The sequence below is a fragment of the Lithobates pipiens genome, unplaced genomic scaffold, assembly GCF_037356315.1.
Source record: "Lithobates pipiens isolate NorthernLeopardFrog02 unplaced genomic scaffold, aLitPip1_a1.2 Scaffold_27, whole genome shotgun sequence".
Taxonomy (NCBI): domain Eukaryota; kingdom Metazoa; phylum Chordata; class Amphibia; order Anura; family Ranidae; genus Lithobates; species Lithobates pipiens.
The window spans coordinates 194,805,032-194,824,844 of record NW_027507788.1 but is presented as its reverse complement, the minus strand read 5'-3'; the positions used below and the strand labels follow the sequence as shown (position 1 = coordinate 194,824,844).

Below are 19,813 nucleotides of genomic sequence, written 5' to 3'. Positions count from 1 at the left end.
AAAATAAGTATTTTATCCCCAAGTAAAACATGACATTTCTTGTAGTTGGTGACCAGGTTTGCACATATCTCAAGAGGGATTTTAGCCCACTCTTTTACAGATCTTCTCAAAATATTTAAGGTTTCTTGGCCATCACATTACAGACTGCTTTATGAAAATAATATTTGGCTGTCACTGGTTTCCACAGTTTAAGTCTCTGGCCTGGAGTATATATGCAAAAAGCAAAGTCAAAGTGAAGTCAGCTCTGCATTCTTGTTCTCGGACTCAAAGTACGGAAGATGTTGAATCAACATGACCGCATTTTCAGAAGGAAAGAATAAAAGTAGTAAGGGTTAAAAAAAATAAAAATAAAAACTCAGTCAGTTATACTCACCTAGGTAGATCGGATTGCAGCTGTATCTGACCCCTGCCGCTTCAAAGACCAAGAACTGAGTGATCAAACACTGCTGATCACGCAGTTCAGTCTTCAGTGAGCAGAGAGCCGGTGACTGGGAGGGGCTGGCTCAAGCTTTCAGCGGCTCACTGAGAGTCTGAGCCAGATGCCAGTTAAGGCATCTAGATCAATCCTGACTGTAAAGTTGGGATCCTTGCAGAGCCTGGAACGGCTGAGTGGTATCGGTGGACAGCAGGTTTTAGCTCACTGTTGGCCGAAAATGGATTCATTCTGGACTCCAGTGATCCATAGGAGAAATAGGCTCAAAAAAGCTTTGGTCATACTTCTCCTTTAAAGTGGTATTAAAAGCTTTGTTTTTTTTAACATGTTATGTTATACCTACCTGCTCCGTGCAGTGCTTTTGCACAGAGCAGCTTCAATCCCTCTTCCTTTCGGGTCCCCTGCCGGTGCTCCTGGCTCCTCCCCCTCAAGCAGTGCCTGCAGAGAAAGCCACTTGCCCTAAGGGCAATACTACATGTGTGCTCGCTCTCGAGACGCTGCTCTATGCGTCCATAAGACGCATAGACCATGCCTCCCATTCTCTGCTCATTGGCTGTGATTGACAGCAGTGGGAGTCAATGGGTGAAAGGTGAAAAGTTGTATTTTTGTCCATCCATTCCTAATATTTACTCTGTCACTCAGCATAGCCCTGGCCAGCAGGGGACGGGACCAAATTTTTCTCTGAATGTTCACGTTTAGGGAATTCTTCATATGCAGGTTTACACCCATGCACAAGCAAAGCATAGCATAGCCTGGCTGTGCACATCACCTGGTTCCCATTTTTGGAGCATGTTTGGGGAGCAACAAATGTAGTAGTTGTGTTTTTCTCTTTTTGATTGATTTGTGCTGTTTGAGATGGGGAATGTCCAAAGGCTCTGTTATTGTACAACTTTTTCAGAAAACCAATAAACCGTGAGTAAAATTAAAATAAAAATTCACCGCAAAACGTGGTAAAATCGCAGTAAAGTTGATTTTTCAGAATACCAATAACCAAGCTCCCAAGCCTCCCTCTACCCATCCTAATAGAGCCCATTGATTTTATCAAAATTGTGGTAAAAAGTTTGCCAACTACCTATTACATCACAAAAGCGAGCAACAATTTTATGCTCTTTCCAGGTAAAGAGGAAGGGTACTGTGTGGCACCACAGATCACTTCAGGACCTGGTAAACAGTTGCATGATGCCAAAATGCTAAGAAGCACTTACTAAAGTGCACCTTAACAGATCATAAGCATGGGTGATGGTCTGTCCGAGTCACAGAGAAATGATTGAGACTGGGTTAACACTATTGCGCATGCGCTCACAGCAGGGGTCCAGTGTTTCCCTGTTCACAGTTTCAGGTCTGATTTCAGCCCAAATCTTTGGGCCGAATTCATACCTGAAATGGACCAAAAGACGCACAGGACACCTGTGCAAGTTAGCACTGGAGCCGCAGTGGAGATATGTGAAGCGGCTTCATAGAGAGCCGGTCACAATCTCCTACCATGCAAATTGGATGCGGGGAAACGCGCATTCAATTTGCATAGGTGTAAACCCAGCCTTAATAAAAAAAAAAAAAAAAAAAAAAAAAAAAAAGAAGAAGCAGATTCTCCTTTTCCGGAGACCATGAAGAACAACAAGTGTCAGTCTTTCAAATAGATGCAGAAGTTGTGAGTTAAACTCACACTACCCGCACAACACCCAGATAGTGGAAGTAACTTTCCATCTGATGGAGTAAATCCAGATAGAGGGATGAAATTTTTTTTTGTCCTGGTTGAGGTGCAAAGCCAAAATTATTTTAAGAAGAAAGGACGTTCTGGGTCTCAGGACCACCTTGTCCAAATGCAAGACCAGAAAGGGTTCTTTACAGGATAATGCCACTAGCTAGGACATTCACTGCACAGAGGTGATGTCAATGAAGAATGTAACCTTGCGAGTGAGAGTAGAAAGGGAAATTCCCCTGATTGGTTCAAACGGCGGGTTTCAGGGCACCAAGAGAACCAAATTAAGATCCCAAGACATCATACGGAAGCGCATAGGGGAAGCCACACGAGACAACCTGTAAAAAGGTTTCCAGAATCCAAAGCCAGTGGTCTCTGGAACAAGATCACAAGCTTCTCAAGGCCAAATATTGATCCAGACCTACTTGTAAAAAAGTCCAGGATTTATCCCACTGAGAAGAGTTTTTTTTTTACCATGCACCAAGCAAAGTATACCTTCTAAGTGCAGTGATAGACCTTGCTGGAATTAGACTTCCTAGCTTTAAGAAAAGTATCAATCTGGGAAGCCAATGAAGGAGTGTTAGGGGAGGAAAGGTGTAGATCAGGCTGTACCGATCTCTAAGAGCCACCAAGGCATTCACTGAGATCCCTTTATCTTGACCCTTGTAACCCTTTATCTTGAGACAAACCCATCCAGTTTGTTGTTCCTAAAAGCCAAGAGGTCACATCTGGTGTCACCTACCTGTAACACAGGTACTGACACACTTTCAGGTGCAGGGACCATTCCCCTGGGTCCAGGTGCTGCCAGCTGAAGAAGTCCCACTTCTAAATGCCAACTCCTATGGTGTACACTTTGGAAAAGGCTGGAACATGAAGCTCTGCCCAGAACGGGATTCATATTACCCCTTCTGCCATGGCAAGACTTATTCTGCCTCAATGACGGTTGATGGATGCCACGGTGTGGTTCAACAGAATCCAAATCAACGGACCCTCCAGTCGGGATTTCCAGCATTGCAAGCTCAGCCAGATCGCCCAAAGTTCCATAAGGTTGATCGGGAGTTATTACTCCGGTTTTCATGTGTCCTGCACCGACAAGGTGCCCAGAACCCTTCCCCAGCCAGAGAAGCTAGAGTGCATTGTAAGTATCTTCCTAAGATATCTTTAGGTGGGACTTTTCTGACTCCAGTGTGGGATTTACGGGCCCAGGGACAGTCCAGTCTTCATGGAGGGAAGGAGTCCATGAAACCATGCATGACAATGGTGAAATGAATTGAGCCAAGGAGGCATATGTGCTTGACAGGGGGAGTAAAGACTCCAAAAGGTGGAAAACGTCCAGGTTGTCCATGTCAGGCACCACAGCGGGTGCACTGCAGGCAACTCTTGAACCATTAGCAGTATGTGAGCTGAAGGCATTAACATCAGCACTGTCTACTATACATCCAAGATCCCAGGTCTATGTAGCTCAGGGTACAAGGTGCTTCGTCAAAATGACAGAAAATAAAGCACTGAGCATGTGCAGGACACTCAGCCCACAACTTTTTTGTTTGCTAGCCTCCAGCCTCCTGTAGGTGGCACTATATATCCCTGAAGTCTCTGAACTCCTGTGCCCCTTCACTGGATGAGAAAAAAAAAAAAAAAAAGGATGGTAAAGTCTTGGAATGTGGACTTTCGGTGGCGATTTCTGAAGAAAGCATCTAAGCATGTATAATAAAGGCACAGAACAAGATAATATACATGCAGGCAGATATTGAATTCTACTTGGAGAACAGCTATAAGGTAGGTGCAAAGACTAGAACCCCTTCCAATCTTTACTGCTGTTTGGAGCTCTGTTAGAGCCTGAAAATGCGTTTACTCTGTATACCCAATCACAAACACGGCCTTAATCTTCATTATCAAGTTGTTAAGTGAACATTTCTCTATTCCTTTACTAAATCAACCCTAAGGGGTATGCAAAAAGTCATCAGGAATGGTTCTCAGATAAAATGCTAGCACAATTCATTCTTTCTTCTACTTTGGCAGCATGTCGCTAGACTGAAGCCTCAGCAACGAAATCTTCAGTTCCAGAGGACCAAAACAAGAAATTTTCCAGAAAAATAGTAAATATTAAAACAGTTATTTCCTGGCCCAAAGATAACCCATACACTGTACAAACTAAAATATATTTAAAAAAAGATTAAAAATCCAGTAGATGGCAGTGGTGCGGTGGAATAAGGATATCTAAGATAGCTGCGTGTTTCATTCGATGCACTCACCTTTCTGAAGTAGGATCCTGAGAGTTCAGTGGATACTTGAGCTCGATCACATCTCCGTTTTTCTCTCTCAGTAGACCTTGCTGCTCCGTGTAATACTGCACCAGTTCAGCCAATGTGGCAAACGTCTCTCCACCATACAGGTCGTAGAAATCCCCAGTGTTTTGGATTTTTATGTGTGTGACTTCATTGTTCCTCCTGCAGAAATAACAGAACAAATCATTAGATTTAAGTGCTCTAGAATTTCAAGAAAGTATTATACTGAATGTATATGGATTACCTCGGGTATATTTTTTCCTCATGTAGACTACTCGAGAAATATAAATACACCGTAACATATGGTGGCAAGCAGAGATATGGGACATGTTCTGCTGGACACCCTACTGGTTGGCCGCTCTGTCAATATTTCAACTGTATTAAGCTGGCCATACATCTAATCTTCATACAATCTGCTATAGCTTTACCAAAAGTATGAAATGAGGAAAAACCTAATCAATCCATTAAATTAGCAATAAAGCACTTGCCCTACCTAGTGGATGGCAGGTCAAAGTAAACATTCATACTACAGCATTTTTCAGCTTTTCTCCCTACACCTGTCTACACGCAACATTCAGAATCCCATTTTTTTCCTACTTGTCCCCGTTCACATGTACAGTGGTGTGAAAAAGTGTTTGCCCCCTTCCTCATTTCCTGTTCCTTTGCATGTTTGTCACACTTAAGTGTTTCGGAACATCAAACCAATTTAAACAATAGTCAAGGACAACACAAGTAAACACAAAATGCAATTTGTAAATGAAGGTGTTTATTATTAAAGGTGAAAAAAAATCCAAACCATCATTACCCTGTGTGAAAAAGTGATTGCCCCCCTTGTCAAAACATACTATAACGGTGGTTGTCCACACCTGAGTTCAATTTCTCTAGCCACACCCAGGCCTGATTATTGCCACACCTGTTCACAATCAAGGCATCACTTAAATAGGAGCTGCTTGACACAGTAAGGTCCACCAGAAGATCCTTAAAAGCTACACATCATACCGAGACCCAAAGAAATTCAGGAACAATTGAGAAAGAAAGTAATTGAGATCTATCAGTCTGGAAAGGGTTATAAAGCCATTTCCAAAGCTTTGGGAATCCAGCGAACCACAGTGAGAGCCATTATCCACAAATGGCGAAGACATGGAACAGTGGTGAACCTTCCCAGGAGTGGCCGGCCGCCCAAAATTACCCCAAGAGTGCAGCGACGACTCATCCAAGAGGTCACAAAAGACCCCACAACAACGTCCAAGGAACTGCAGGCCTCACTTGCCTCAGTTAAGGTCAGCGTTCATGCCTCCACCATCAGGAAAAGACTGGGCAAAAATGGCCTGCATGGCAGAGTTCCAAGGAGAAAACCACTGCTGAGCAAAAAGAACATCAAAGCTCGTCTCAATTTCTCCACAACACATCTTGATGATCCCCAAGACTTTTGGGACAACATTCTGTGGACCGATGAGACAAAAGTGGAACTCTTTGGAAGGTGTGTGTCCAAGTATATCTGGCGTAGAAGGAACACTGCATTTCATAAAAAGAACATTATACCAACAGTAAAATATGGTGGTGGTAGTGTGATGGTCTGGGGCTGTTTTGCTGCTTCAGGACCTGGAAGACTTGCCATGATAAAAGGAACTATGAATTCTGCTGTCTACCAAGAGATCCTGAAGGAGAATGTCCGACCATCTGTTCGTGTACTCAAGCTGAAACGAACTTGGGTTCTGCAGCAGGACAATGATCCTAAACACACCAGCAAGTCCACCACCGAATGGCTGAAGAAAAACAAAATGAAGACTTTGGAGTGGCCTAGCCAAAGTCCTGACCTGAATCCTATTGAGATGTTGTGGTATGACCTTAAAAAGGCCGTTCATGCTCGAAAACCCTCTAATGTAACTGAATGAGGACAATTCTGCAAAGATGAGTGGGCCAAAATTCCTCCAGGATGCTGTAAAAGCCTCATTGCACGTTATCGCAAACGCTTGGTTGCAGTTGTTGCTGCTAAGGGTGGCCCAACCAGTTATTAGGTTTAGGGGGCAATCACTTTTTCACACAGGGCCATGATGGTTTGGATTTTTTTTCACCTTTAATAATAAACACCTTCATTTACAAATTGCATTTTGTGTTTACTTGTGTTGTCCTTGACTATTGTTTAAATTGGTTTGATGTTCCGAAACACTTAAGTGTGACAAACATGCAAAGGAACAGGAAATGAGGAAGGGGGCAAACACTTTTTCACACCACTGTACATGCTCCGTCACCCTACACTAGGAAATATAAAGTACATAGGCTTTTTATTTTTATTTTTTTAGTCTATTCATGTTTTTTTTGGCCCCACCAAAAACAGCATTTGTAAATGCGCGATACGCATTTGTTTTTAAATAACTTCTCCCTGTCAAGTTTTTATTTTTTTATTTTTTTTTAGCATCTATTTCCACACAGTTGCTCCAGCGACAGATTTACATCCATTCCTGCGGCCTAGTTTACCAATTGACTTCTGTTTAATCCTCCTTCTGTATTTTCCCCCTCGAACAGCACTGTATAGGAAACAGCTCTTAGAATACAATGACAAAGCTGAAGCAATCTCCCTTCCACATCGAGTGTGTGTGGATGGAGGAATGGGGTTTGTTTTTTTTTAACCCGCTGGTTTAACGAAAAACTAATCAATATATGACCAGCCCTAAGGGCCCGTTCACACCTGCGGGGTCAGTTTTATGTACATTGCAGGCACACTACAATATGCGATTTAATGTACACTGGCCTACATTTATCGTTCGCCATGGTTTTGCGTTTTCCTACGACCGGTCAAAACTGTCCTATTCTGAATGCGACTCTTCCGTGTTCAGGAGAGGCAGGTTGAAGCTCACCTAAACGCGCCAGCTTCTAAATTCTGCTAAAAGCCTTTGTGTAAGTGGACACATAGGCCTTTATGAAGTTGAGTTTAGGAGCTTTGGCAAAAAAAAAAAAAAAAAAAAAAAAAAAAAAGAAAGTTTAGTTTAGGAGCTGCCGATGTAGGCTAGTATACATGAAGCCTTACTGGTCCTGTGAAAATAGATCCATAGTGAATCCTGGAGGTCTTTGTGCTCTTGGAGTAATTTTGGTAGGACAGCCAATCCTGGGAAAGTTTGCCACTGTTCCAAGTTTTAGCCATTTGTGGATAATGGCTGTCGCCATGGTTTGCTGGAGTACCAAAGCCTTAGAAGTTACTTTGTAATCCTTTCCAGACTAATATATGTAAAAGACTAGGTTTCTCATATGTTCTTGAATTTCTTTAGATTATGGCACAAAGTGTTGCTTTTGGAGATCTTTTAGCATGCTTCACTTTGTCAGACAGCTTCTATTTAGGCGATTTCTTGATTAAACAGGTTTGTCAATCAGGCCTGAGTGTGGCGGGTGAAATTTAACTTTGCTTTCCAAAAATGTGGTTAACAGCTAACGCCAACAGCGTGAAGGAGGAGGAGCTTTCTGCTGTGAGCAGAGACCCCATGTTGGAAAAGGCATCTCTGGAGGCACGACTGACACTGAGCAAGCAAGTGGCAGTGCTATTGATCACATCCCCACCACTACCGCCTCTGACTAAGCCACCCCCACCGTCCCCATCACAACATCTGCCTCTGACTGAACCCCCCCCCCCCCAACCACTGCCTCTGACTAAACCCACCCCCCATCCCCACCACCACTTCCTCTCTCTGAACCGCCCTTACTACCACAGCTGCATTGGACGGAACCCCCCCACCACCGTCACTGTTGCATGTAAATCTGACCTCCTGATACATTTAATTTTAGCTTTAATTGTCATGATACAAAATAATGGATGTGATTTCTTTTTTGTGGGGGGGGAGGGCAGAATTTCATTCTTGGGCCGAGGCAGCACGAAGTCTTGGGCTTACCCTGGCGGGGCCAAGGCCTGCTGTCTGTGTCAATAGATGTAGCAGCAGGACTCGGGAGTGTGCCCGCACGGGTGTCCCGTAGGAGAGCGCTTCTCCGATAGGGCACTTGAGAAGAGGAGCCACCAGCACCCCTGAGGGACCCCAGAAGAGGAGGAAGTAAGTTTTTTATAAAAAAAAAAAAAACACACAAGGGTTTTAGTAACACTTTATTCAACACATTAAACCTTAACTGCAACCCCAGCCAAATGCTTTCTTCATTTTGGATAGACTGGAGCAGGATCCGAACTGGATAAAGTTTTTTTTATTGCTGCCTGTATCACTGGGGAGATTTCCCTCACTTCCTCTCCTGGTGTCCACATTGCCATTGGTGTAGGACATCAGTAAAGCTCTCCAAAAAAGGGACACAGACAGCAATGAAATCCTGAAAAAGTTCTTACCCATCATTATCTAATGGGAAAAAAAAAAAAGACAAAAAGTTCTAAAGTTGGCCATACACTAGCTGAATTTTGTTTTCAGAATGTTTTTTCAATTTTCGAATGGTGAGTTCGGTCAAATTATCATTTTTTACCAAACTGATAAGAAAAAAAAAAAAAAAGCAGGACGAGTTTTTTTTTTTCAAATGAATTAAATGCTATAACTGAATGGAATTTTCTTAGTCCTCCATTTCATAATGGCTTATTACATCTAGAATGCCCTTCAAGTAGAAGGTCTGCATGAAACTGTAAGGGCTTTTAAACAAAATATGACTCAATAATGGCAACATGGAATGCTCTGACTAATGATTTTTTAAAGAATTTCCAAACAGATGTTTGAAATTAAATTCTACTTGTGTATGATCCACTTTACCACTAACAAAGCTGAATTCAACCATGGACCTATTGGTCCAATGAGGTCATAGCAAACATTATGTATCCTGCAACCTGTAAAATATGAACCCTGATTGGTGACTTATCAGTGAGACATTTTCAAAATACAATACAGTTTATCTAATGTCAATCTAGTTTCCTGTGCAGCTGAACAACCTTTGTTTATATTTCTTTTTGCAAGCTTAAAAGCTATGAATGAATAATAGTTGCATCTGCAACCCAGAGAGATAATAATGAATAATGCATCCGTATCTATAAAGCGTAACTGACCACAGAAAATGTTTTCTTTCATCATAGCTCTTATTTACAAGTTTTATACAGTGCAGAATTAGTATGTAAAAATCTTAAAGCGTACAAGTAGTAACTGGGTGTAAAACTGAACACCAATTACTGCAGTTAAAGCGGGAGTCCGCGTTTTTTTTTTTTTTTTTAAAGCCAGCAGCTACAAATACTGCAGCTGCTGACTTTTAAAATAGTGACACTTACCTGTCCAGTGCGCCTGCGATGTCGGCACCCGAAGCCGATCTCTCGATCGTCTCTTGGGTGCTGCCGCCGCCATCTTGGATATGGGAATCAGGAAGTGGAGCCTTGCGGCTTCATTTCCCGGTTCCCTACTGCGCATGTGCAATAAGGATGGACCCGCTGCCTCTGGGATCTGTGTGTTTCCCAGCAGGCAGCGGGGGACTTTCGGAAAGGGGCGTAATCTACGCTCCCTTTCCGCAGAGAGCCATCCCGGAAGTGGGTGCAAATACCTGTACTGTACAGGTACCTGCACCCCCCTCCCCTCTGAAAGGTGCCAATTGTGGCGCCGGAAGGGGGGGGGGGATTCCAATGAGCGGAAGGTCCACTTTAGGGTGGACCTCCGCTTTAAGTATTAATTCAAAAACATTGAAAATTACTTTTAATCTCTGCTAGTGGAAGTACAATCAGTCTCTTATCCCTTGTAAAGCAGCACCCAGTCTGGCAAAAAAGAAGCAGCACAAGAAGCCAAATAGTTAAACCATATGCACATATGTTGACAAGAAACATGCTGACAGATGGAGAGGGCAGAGCGAACAGAGGTGGGTAACTGCTGCTACACTTTACTATCCAATCAAACTTTGTTTTTTTTTAGTTCATACATTTTTTAACAGTCAGTGCCTGAAGGGCACTGAGAGGTCGTAGGCTAGATATTAATGAAAGTCTACACACCCCGGTTAAAATATCAGATTTCTGTGATGTAAAAGAAAAAAAAAATGACAAAAATAATTTCAGAACTTTTTCCATCTTTAACGTGCCCTATAAACTGTACAACTCAGCTGAACAACAAATTAAAGCAAATTTTTGGTGGAGGGAAGTAAAAATAAAAAACTAAAATAACATGGTTTCATAAGTGTGCACACTCTTAACCAGTTCCCGACCGGCGCACGACGATGTACGTCGGCAGAATGGCGTACAGGTACGTCCAGTTCAATTTGCCATCCTGCCATCGCATGCGTGCCGGTCGGGACCCCCATGAGTCCGGTCGCTGGTCCTGCGGACTCTATCACCACGGGGATACCAGCGAACATCTCACGGGGAAGGAGAACGGGGAGATGCTGTTGTAAATATCATCTCCCCGTTCTGCCTAGCAGCAAGTGACACTGATCTCTGCTTCCTGTGATTGGAGCAGAGATCTGTGTTCACTAGCACACAGCCACACCCCTAGAAACACTTAACTCCTACACTGTCACCCACTGGTTAACCACCCCTTCACTGCCAGTGTCATTTACACAGGAATCAGTGCATTTGTATAGCACTGATGGCCGTATAAATTACAATAGTCCCAAAAATGTGTCAAAAATGTCCGATGTGTCCACCATAATGACGCAGTCACAATAATAAAAAAAAAACAACAAAATAATATAAAAATAAAAAGCTGATCGCCGCCATTACTAGTTAAAAAAAAAAAAAAAATTTTTTTTTAATAAAAACATAAAAACTATCTTCTATTTTGTAAATGCTATAAATTTTGCGCAAACCAATCACTTATTGCGATTTTTTTTTTTAACCAAAAATATGTAGAAGAATACGTATCGGCCTAAACTGAGAAAAAAAAAAAAAAAATAAAATAAAAAAGTTGCTTTTTTTTGTTTTTATAGCACAAAATAAAAACCGCAGGGGTGATCAAATATCACCAAAAGAAAGCTCTATTTGTGGACAAAAAAAAAAAAAAAAAAAAAGACGTCAATTTTGTTTGGGAGCCACATCGCACGGCTGCGCAATTGTCAGCTAAAGCGACGCAGTGCCGAATCACAAAAAGAGGTCTGGTCATTGGCCTGCAACATGGTCCAGTCAGGAAAACTTAACATACAAGACCGCTCCAACTCTGATCAGCCGGTTATAGGAGGTATATCTGGGCAATGTATGTAAAACATGTCAGCCACCTATTCTCTACCCCATGGGTCTTCAAACTATGGCCCTCTAGTTGTTCAGGAACTACAATTCCCATCATGCCTAGCCCTGTCTGTGAATGTCAGAGTTTTACAATGCTTCATGGGATGCGTAGTTCCGCAACAGCTGGAGGGCCGTAGTTTGAGGATCCCTGCTCTACCCCTTAATTTTACTGCATATGTTTATATCAAGAACATTTTGTTCTATTATGCCTTTATCTATGGCTCTATCACACGAGCAAGTCACGAGTAATACCAATCGTAGCACGGTTCAACCAGTTCAAGATTCCTTGCCCTTATCCCTATCCCTCCCCCTTTTTTTTTTTTTTTGCCCCTTACCCTGGCAGTTTCAGAGTACAATGTACAACATTTATGTTAATTCAAAATTGTTCACACTTTTCAAGGTTTCCTCTTTGAACACTGTTGACTAGGTTTATGGCCATTTTCCTTGGTTTGCTTTGTATTCTCTTATTCAAAGACTTGTACTGTATTGTAAACGGTAAAAATTCCAATAAAAATTGATTAAAAAAAAAAAAAAAAAAAATGGTCCAGTCTGAAAGTGGTTAAACTAATACTTTGTTTTAGCGCCTTTTGATTTTAGTACAACACTGTCTTTTTGGGGTATGATCAGCATGGCACATCTTGACTTGGCAATATTTGCCCACTCTTTGCAAAAAGACTCTAAAACTGTCAAATTGCGAGGGCATCTCCTGCGCAGAGCCCTCTTCAGATCACCCCACAGATTTTCAATCGGATTCAGGTCTGGGCCATTCCAAAACTTTAATCTTCTTCTGGTGGAGGCATTCCTTTGTTGATTTGGATGTATGCTGTGGGGCGTTGTCATGCTGAAAGAGGACGTTCCTCTTCATATTCAGCTTTCTAGCAGAAGCCTGAAGGCTTTGTGCCAATATTGACTGGAATTGGAACTGTTCATAATTCCCTCTACCATGACTAAGACTCGTGTTCCAGCTGAAGATAAACAGCCCCAAAGCATGATGCTGCCACCACCATGCTTTCACGGTGGGTATGGTGTTCTTTTGGTGGTGTGCAGTGTTTTTTTTTCGACCAACCTATCTTTTGGAATTATGGCCAAAAAAGTTCAGCCTTGGTTTCATCAGACTAGAACACATTTTGCTACATGCTTTTGGGAGAATTCAAATGTGTTCTTGCAAAATGTTGCTGGGCTTGGATGTTTTACTTCGTAAGAAAAGGCTTCCATCTTGCCACTCTACCTCATAGCCCAGATATATGAAGAATAAGGGAGATTGTTGTCACATGTACCACATAGCCAGTACTTGCCAGATATTCCTGCAGCTCCTTCAATGTTGCTATAGGCCTCTTGGCAGCCTCCCTGGCAAGTTCTCTTCTTGTCTTTGCATCAATTTTGGAGGGACTTCCAGTTCTTGGTAATGTCACTGTTATGCCATATTTTCTCCACTTGACGAGGACTATCTTCACCGTGTTCCATGGTATATCTAATACCTTGGAAATTATTTTGTACCCTTCTCCTGGCTGTTAAATTTTAACAATGATATTTCTCTGATGCTTTGGAAGCTCTCTGCAGACCATGGCTTTTGCTGTAGAATGGGACTAAGAAAATGTTAGGAAAGACCTACTAGAACAGCTGTTTTTTTTATTTTGGGTTAATCAGAGACACTTTAAATTATGGCAGGTGTGTACTGACTCCAATTTAACATGCGTTTGAATGTGATTGCTTAATTCTAAACACAGCTACATCCCTAGTTATAAGAGGGTATGAACACTTATAAAAATTAAAAACTAAAATAATGTGGTTGCATATCTCACCCCAAAGATTTCAGTTTGTTTTACAATTGAGTTGTACAGTTTTTATAGGTTACATTAACCACTTGGGTACCGCGCTATTGCCGAATGACGGCATTAGCGCGGACCTAGATTTTCGGGACGACGTCTATTGACGTCGTCCCGGTTACGAGCGGCATGCGCGCCCCCTGAGGGGCGCGCGCGGCGCGCTCTGTGATCGGCGAGTCTATGAGACTCGCCTGATCACCGATCCGTGCAAGGGGTCGATCCCGACCCCTTATCACGTGATCAGCTGTCAGCCAATGACAGCTGATCATGTGATAGAACGGAGCCGGTAATCGGCTATTATTCCTCCTCGCGCTGACAGCGCGAGGAGAAAAAAAAAAGCCGATCACCGGCGGCCGTGATCGGGACATCAGTCCCGATCACGTCCAGCAATGCAAGGCACCACATGCCACCTGCCAGTGCCCACCTGCCTCCCGCAGTGCCATCCTGAAGTATAACTAAAAGTAAAAGTAAGTGCCCCCCGTCTGTGCCCATAGTGCCCACAGTGCCACCCCACAGTGCCACCCACAGTGCCACCCAATCTGCCTCAAAGGTGCTGCACCCCAGTGCCGCCCATCAGTGCCCAGCAGTGCCGCCCATCAGTGCCCAGCAGTGCCACCTATCAGAGCCACCTATCAGTGCCCATCAGTCCCATCTATCTGTGGTACCTATCAGTGCCCATCCGTGCCACCCATCCGTGCCATCTTATCTGTGCCCATCTTTGCCCATTAGTGCCACCTTAACTATGCCTATCAGTGCCCACCAATGCAGCCCATCAGTGCCCACCAATGCAGCCCATCAGTGCCCACCAATGCAGCCCATCAGTGCCCACCAATGCAGCCCATCAGTGCCCACCAATGCAGCCCATCAGTGCCCACCAATGCAGCCCATCAGTGCCCACCAATGCAGCCCATCAGTGCCCACCAATGCAGCCCATCAGTGCCCACCAATGCAGCCCATCAGTGCCCACCAATGCAGCCCATCAGTGCCCACCAATGCAGCCCATCAGTGCCGCCTTATCAGCGCACTTCAATGAAGGAGAAAAATGACCCGTTTGCAAAATTTTATAACAAACTATTAAAACATGATTTTTTTTTTTTTTGCATCTTTTTTTGTTTGTTTAGCAAAAAATAAAACTCCGAGCTGTAACTAAATACCACCAAAAGAAAGCTCTATTTGTGGGAAAAAAATTATAAAAATTTCATTTGGGTACAGTGTTGTATGCCCGCGCAATTGTCATTCAAAGTGCATCAGCGCTGAAAGCTGAAAATTGGTCTGGGACTGAGGGGGGTTTAAGTGCCCAGTAAGCAAGTGGTTAAAGGTGGAAAAAGTTGTGAAACTATTTATCTTGGTCTCTTTTTTACACCACAGAAACCTGACATTTTAAACAGGGATGCATAGACTTTTTATAGTGTGTGTATACACACACACACACACACACACACACACACGCATACAGTATCTCACAAAAGTGAGTACAGCCCTCACATTTTTGTAAATATTTTATTCTACGTTTTCATGTTTTTCATGTTCCCCTCAAAACAACTTAACGCATCCATTAATGTCTAAACCGCTGGCAACAAAAGTGAGTACACCCCTAAGTGAAAATGTCCAAATTGGGCACAATTAACCATTTTCCCTCCTCTGTGTCACGTGACTCCTTAGTGTTACAAGGTCTCAGGTGTGAATGAGGAGCAAGTGTGTTCAATTTGGTGTTATCGCTCTCACTCTCTCATACTGGTCACTGGAAGTTCAACATGGCACCTCATGGCAAAGAGTTCTCGGAGGATCTGAAAAAAAAAAAAAAAATTGTTTTTGCTCTACATAAAGATGGCCTAGACTATGAGAAGATTACCAAGACCCTGAAACTGAGCTGCAGCATGGTAGCCAAGACCATACAGTGGTTTAACGGGACAGGTTCCACTCAGGACAGGCCTTGCCATGGTTGACCAAAGAAATTGAGTGCACGTGCTCAGCGCCAGACCCAGAGGCTGTCTCTGGGAAATAGACATATGAGTGCTACCATCATTGCTGCAGAGGTTGAAGGGGTAGGGGTTCAGCCTGTCAGTGCTCAGACTATACGCCACACACTGCATCAAATTGGTCTGCATGGCTGTCATCCCAGAAGGAAGCCTCTTCTAAAGATGATGAACAAGAAAGCCTGCAAACAGTTTGCTGAAGACAAGCAGACTAAGGTCAAGGATTACTGGAACCATGTCCTGTGGTCTGATGAGACCAAGATAAATGTATTTGGTTCAGATGGTTTCAAGCACGTGTAGCGTCAACCAGGTGAGGAGTACAAAGACAAGTTTGTCTTGCCCACAGTCAAGCTTGGTGGTGAGAGTGTCAGGGTCTGGGGCTGCATGAGTGATGCCGGCACTAGGGAACTACAGTTCATTAAGGGAACCATGAATGCCAACATGTACTGTGACATACTGAAGCAGAGCATGATGTGCTCCCTTTAGAGACTTAGCCGCAGGGCAGTATTCCAACACAACGACCCCAAACACACCTCCAAGACGACCATTGCCTTGCTAAAGAAGCTGAGGGTAAATGTGATGGACTGGCCAAGCATGTCTCCACGCCTAAACCTATTGAACATCTGTGGGGCATCCTTAAACGGAAGATGGAGGAGTGCCAAGTCTCAAACATCCGCCAGCTCTGTGATATCATCTTGGAGGAGTGCAAGAGGACTCCAGTGGCAACCTGTGAAGCTCTGGTGAACTCCATGCCCAAGGGGGTTAAGGCAGTGCTGGGAAATAATGGTGGCCACACAAAATATTGACACTTTGGGCCCAATTTGGACATTGACACTTAGGGGTGTACTCATTTTTGAGGCCAGCAGTTTAGACATTGTATTGAGTGTTATTTTGAGGGGACGGCAAACTTAGACTGTTATACAAGCTGTACACTCACTACTTTTACTAAGCCAAGCAGGGCAACAACTTCTCCACAGGATGTGAAACCTTGCAAAGATCTGAACGAAGTAATGGGGTGGGCAACTACATGGCAAATGAGGTTCAATGTAGAAAAATGTAAAAGAATGCATTTGGGTGGCAAAAATATGAATGCAATCTATACACTCCCACCCCCCCCCCCCCCCCCAGAGAAGATCTGGGGGAATCTAAGATGGAAAAGGACCTGGGGGTCCTAGTAGATGATAGGCTCAGTAATGGCATGCAATGCAAAGCTGCTGCCAACAAAGCAAACAGAATATTGGCATTAAAAAGGGGATCAACTCCAGAGATAAAACAATAATTCTCCCGCTCTACAAGACTCTGGTCCGGCCACACCTGGAGTATGCTGTCCAGTTCTTGGCACCAGTCCTCAAGAAGAATGTAGTGGAAATGGAGCAAGTACAAAGAAGGACAACAAAGCTAGATGGAGGATATTAGTTATGAGGAAAGGTTGTGAGCACTGAACTTATTCTCTCTGGAGTAGAAACGCTTGAGAAGGGATATTATTTCAATATACAAATACCATACTGGTGACCCCACAATAGGGATAAAACGTTTGCAGAAGGGAGTTTAACAAGACTCGTGGCCACTCATTAAAATTAGAAGAAAAAAGAGGTTTAACCTTTAAACTACATTGAGGGCTCATTACTGTAAGAGCGGCAAGGATGTGGAATTCCCTTCCGCAGACGGTGGTCTCAGCGGGGAGCATTGATAGTTTCAAGAAACTATTAGATAAACACCTGAACGACCGCAACATACAGGGATATACAAAGTAATACTGAGATATCACACACATGGGTTGGACTTGATGGACTTGTGTCTTTTTTTCAATCTCACCAACTACTTTACATTGTAGCAAAGTAATTTCTTCAGTGTTGTCACATGAAAATATATAATAAAATATTCACAAATATGTGAGGGGTGTACTCACTTTTGAGAGATACTGTGTATATATATATATATATATATATATATATATATATATTTTTTTTATACTGTGTGGACTGAACAAGAGAAATCAAATAGAGTATGATTAAGGCCCTGGCAGGCTTAAAGGTGTCAGTGGGTTGTCGTGTATGTTAATAATGATGACATAATCAGGTAAGTTAGCATAGCTGCATTCGTGTTGGATATTCTTCATTTTACCTGTATACATACCTTCATAAACAGTGTGGGTGGGTGACTGCGTCTGAGGCCGCGTACACACGAACTTTGTCCGTCCAGCAGTTTCAGCAAACAGTCCGCTCAAAATTAGCATGGACGGACATGCCCACACACGACGAACGAACAGTTTGCTGAAACCGTGCGCGATGACGTGAACAGCACGTACGACGGGACGAAAAATACGACGTCCTATACACTGCATTATAGCTTTCGGCGTGAAAATCCTTTCTGAGCATGCGCGCAACTTTGTTTGACGAACAAGCCTACACACGAGCGGGCTGTTCGCTGAAACAAGGTTTCAGCGGACAGTTTTTCGGAAATTCCGAAAAACCTTGTCCGTCCAACTGTCCGCTGAAACTGTCCGCTGAAAGCCCACACACGAGCGGACTGTCCGCCCAAACACTGTTCAGCGGACAAAGTTGGGCGAACAGTCCGCCCGTGTGTACGCGGCCTAAGTCTAATTTTCCACCAGACCAAAATGCAAGCCTTCATTCACGCTAATACTAAATCACATCCTAAATTCTGAAAATTCTGTTTTAATTTTTCGTTGCATGACTGGTCATTCAAAGTAAATACAGGTTCACTACTAACATCATCTTTCATAATAGAAAATTAATTCTATTAGTTCAGTAAATGACTGGCTTATTCCAACACAGCTAAAATGTTATCATGCTAATAAACGTGAAAGGACACCAGCACTCCACCTGCTGACTGCACGGAACACTACATAACATATATGTTTTTTTTTTATGTATCATTGTACAATAGTGTCTTAAAAACAAATGTAACAACAAAAATTGCAATATATTTAGTGCATCCGGAAAGTATTCACATCGCTTCACTTTTTTGCACATTGTTATGTTGCGTTACAGCCTTATTACAAAATGGATTAATTTCATTATTTTCCTCAAAATTCTACAAACAATACCGCGTAATGACAACGTGAAAGACGTTTGTTTGAAATCTTTGCAAATTTATTAAAAAGAAAATAAAAAGAAAATAATCCCATGTACATAAGTATTCACAACCTGTGCCATCACACAATTGAGCTCAGGTGCATCCAGTTTCCAGTGATCATCTTTGAGAGGTTTCTACAACTTGGAGTTCACCTGTGGTAAATTCCGGTGATGGGACAGGATTTGGAAAGGCACAGACCTGTCTATATTAGGTCCCACAGTTAATAGTGCATATGTTAGAGCACGAACCAAGCCATGACGTCCAAGGAATTATCTATAGACCTCCGAGACAGGAATGTATGAAGACACAGATCTGGGGAAGGGTACAGAAACATTTCTGCAGCATTAAAGGTTCCAATGAGCACAGTGGCCTCTGTCATCTATAAATAGAAGAAGTTTGGAACCACCAGGACTTCCTAGAGAGGGCTACCTGACCAAACTAAGTGATCGGGGGCGAAGGGTCGTAGTCAGGGAAGCGAGAAGAACCTGATCGTCACTCCGACCGAGCTCCGGCTTTTCTCTGTGGAGAGAGGAGAACCATTCAGAAGAACAACCAGCTCTGCAGCCCTCCACCAATCAGGCCCGTATGGTAGAGTGGCCAGACGGAAGGCGCTTCTCAGTAAAAGATTCATGGCAGCCACCCTGAACCTGAAAGCACTCTCAGACCATGAGAAACAAAACTTTCTGGTCTGATGAAACAAAGATTGAACTCTTTGGCCTGAATGGCAAGCGTAATGTCTGGAGGAAACCAGAGACATCCTTGATAAAAACCTGCTCCAAAGCACTCAGGACTTTAGACTGGGTGTGGCGAAGCTTCATCTTCTAATGAGACAACGACCCTAAGCACACAGCCAGGATAAAAAGGAGTGCCTATGGGACAACTCTGTGAATGTCCTTGAGTAGCCCAGAATTGAACATCTCTGGAGAGATCTGAAAAAATGGCTGTGCACCGATGCGCCCCACCCAACCTGATGGCGTTTGAGAGGTCCTGCAAAGAAGAATGGGGGAAACTGCCCAAAAATAGGAGTGCCTCGCTTGTAGCATCATACTCAAGAAGACTTGAGGCTGAAATTGGTGCCAGAGGTGCTTCCCCAAGGTATAGAGCAAAGGCTGTAAATATTTCTATGCATGGGATAATTTTACTTTTTTTTTTTTTATATACATTTACAAAGATTTCAAACAAAACTTCTTTCACATTGTCATTATGGGGTATTGTTTGTAGAATTTTGAGGAAAATAATGAATTTAATCAATTTTGGAATAAGGGTGCAATATAACAAAATGTGGAAAAAGTGAATTGCTGTGAATACTTTCTGGATGCACTGTATATTATTT

General features: G+C 43.0%; 1 protein-coding gene across 2 annotated transcripts in view; it reads right to left on the bottom strand.

The window, feature by feature from the left end:
• Positions 1–19,813, bottom strand: part of LOC143934452 (tyrosine-protein phosphatase non-receptor type 11-like) — a 229,950-nt gene that overhangs the window by 52,657 nt on the left and 157,480 nt on the right. For both annotated transcript variants that reach the window (XM_077458101.1, XM_077458100.1), the window contains exon 3: positions 4,385–4,579. In XM_077458101.1, coding sequence (XP_077314227.1) covers positions 4,385–4,579 — 195 coding nt within the window. The remainder of the gene's footprint in view (positions 1–4,384; positions 4,580–19,813) is intronic.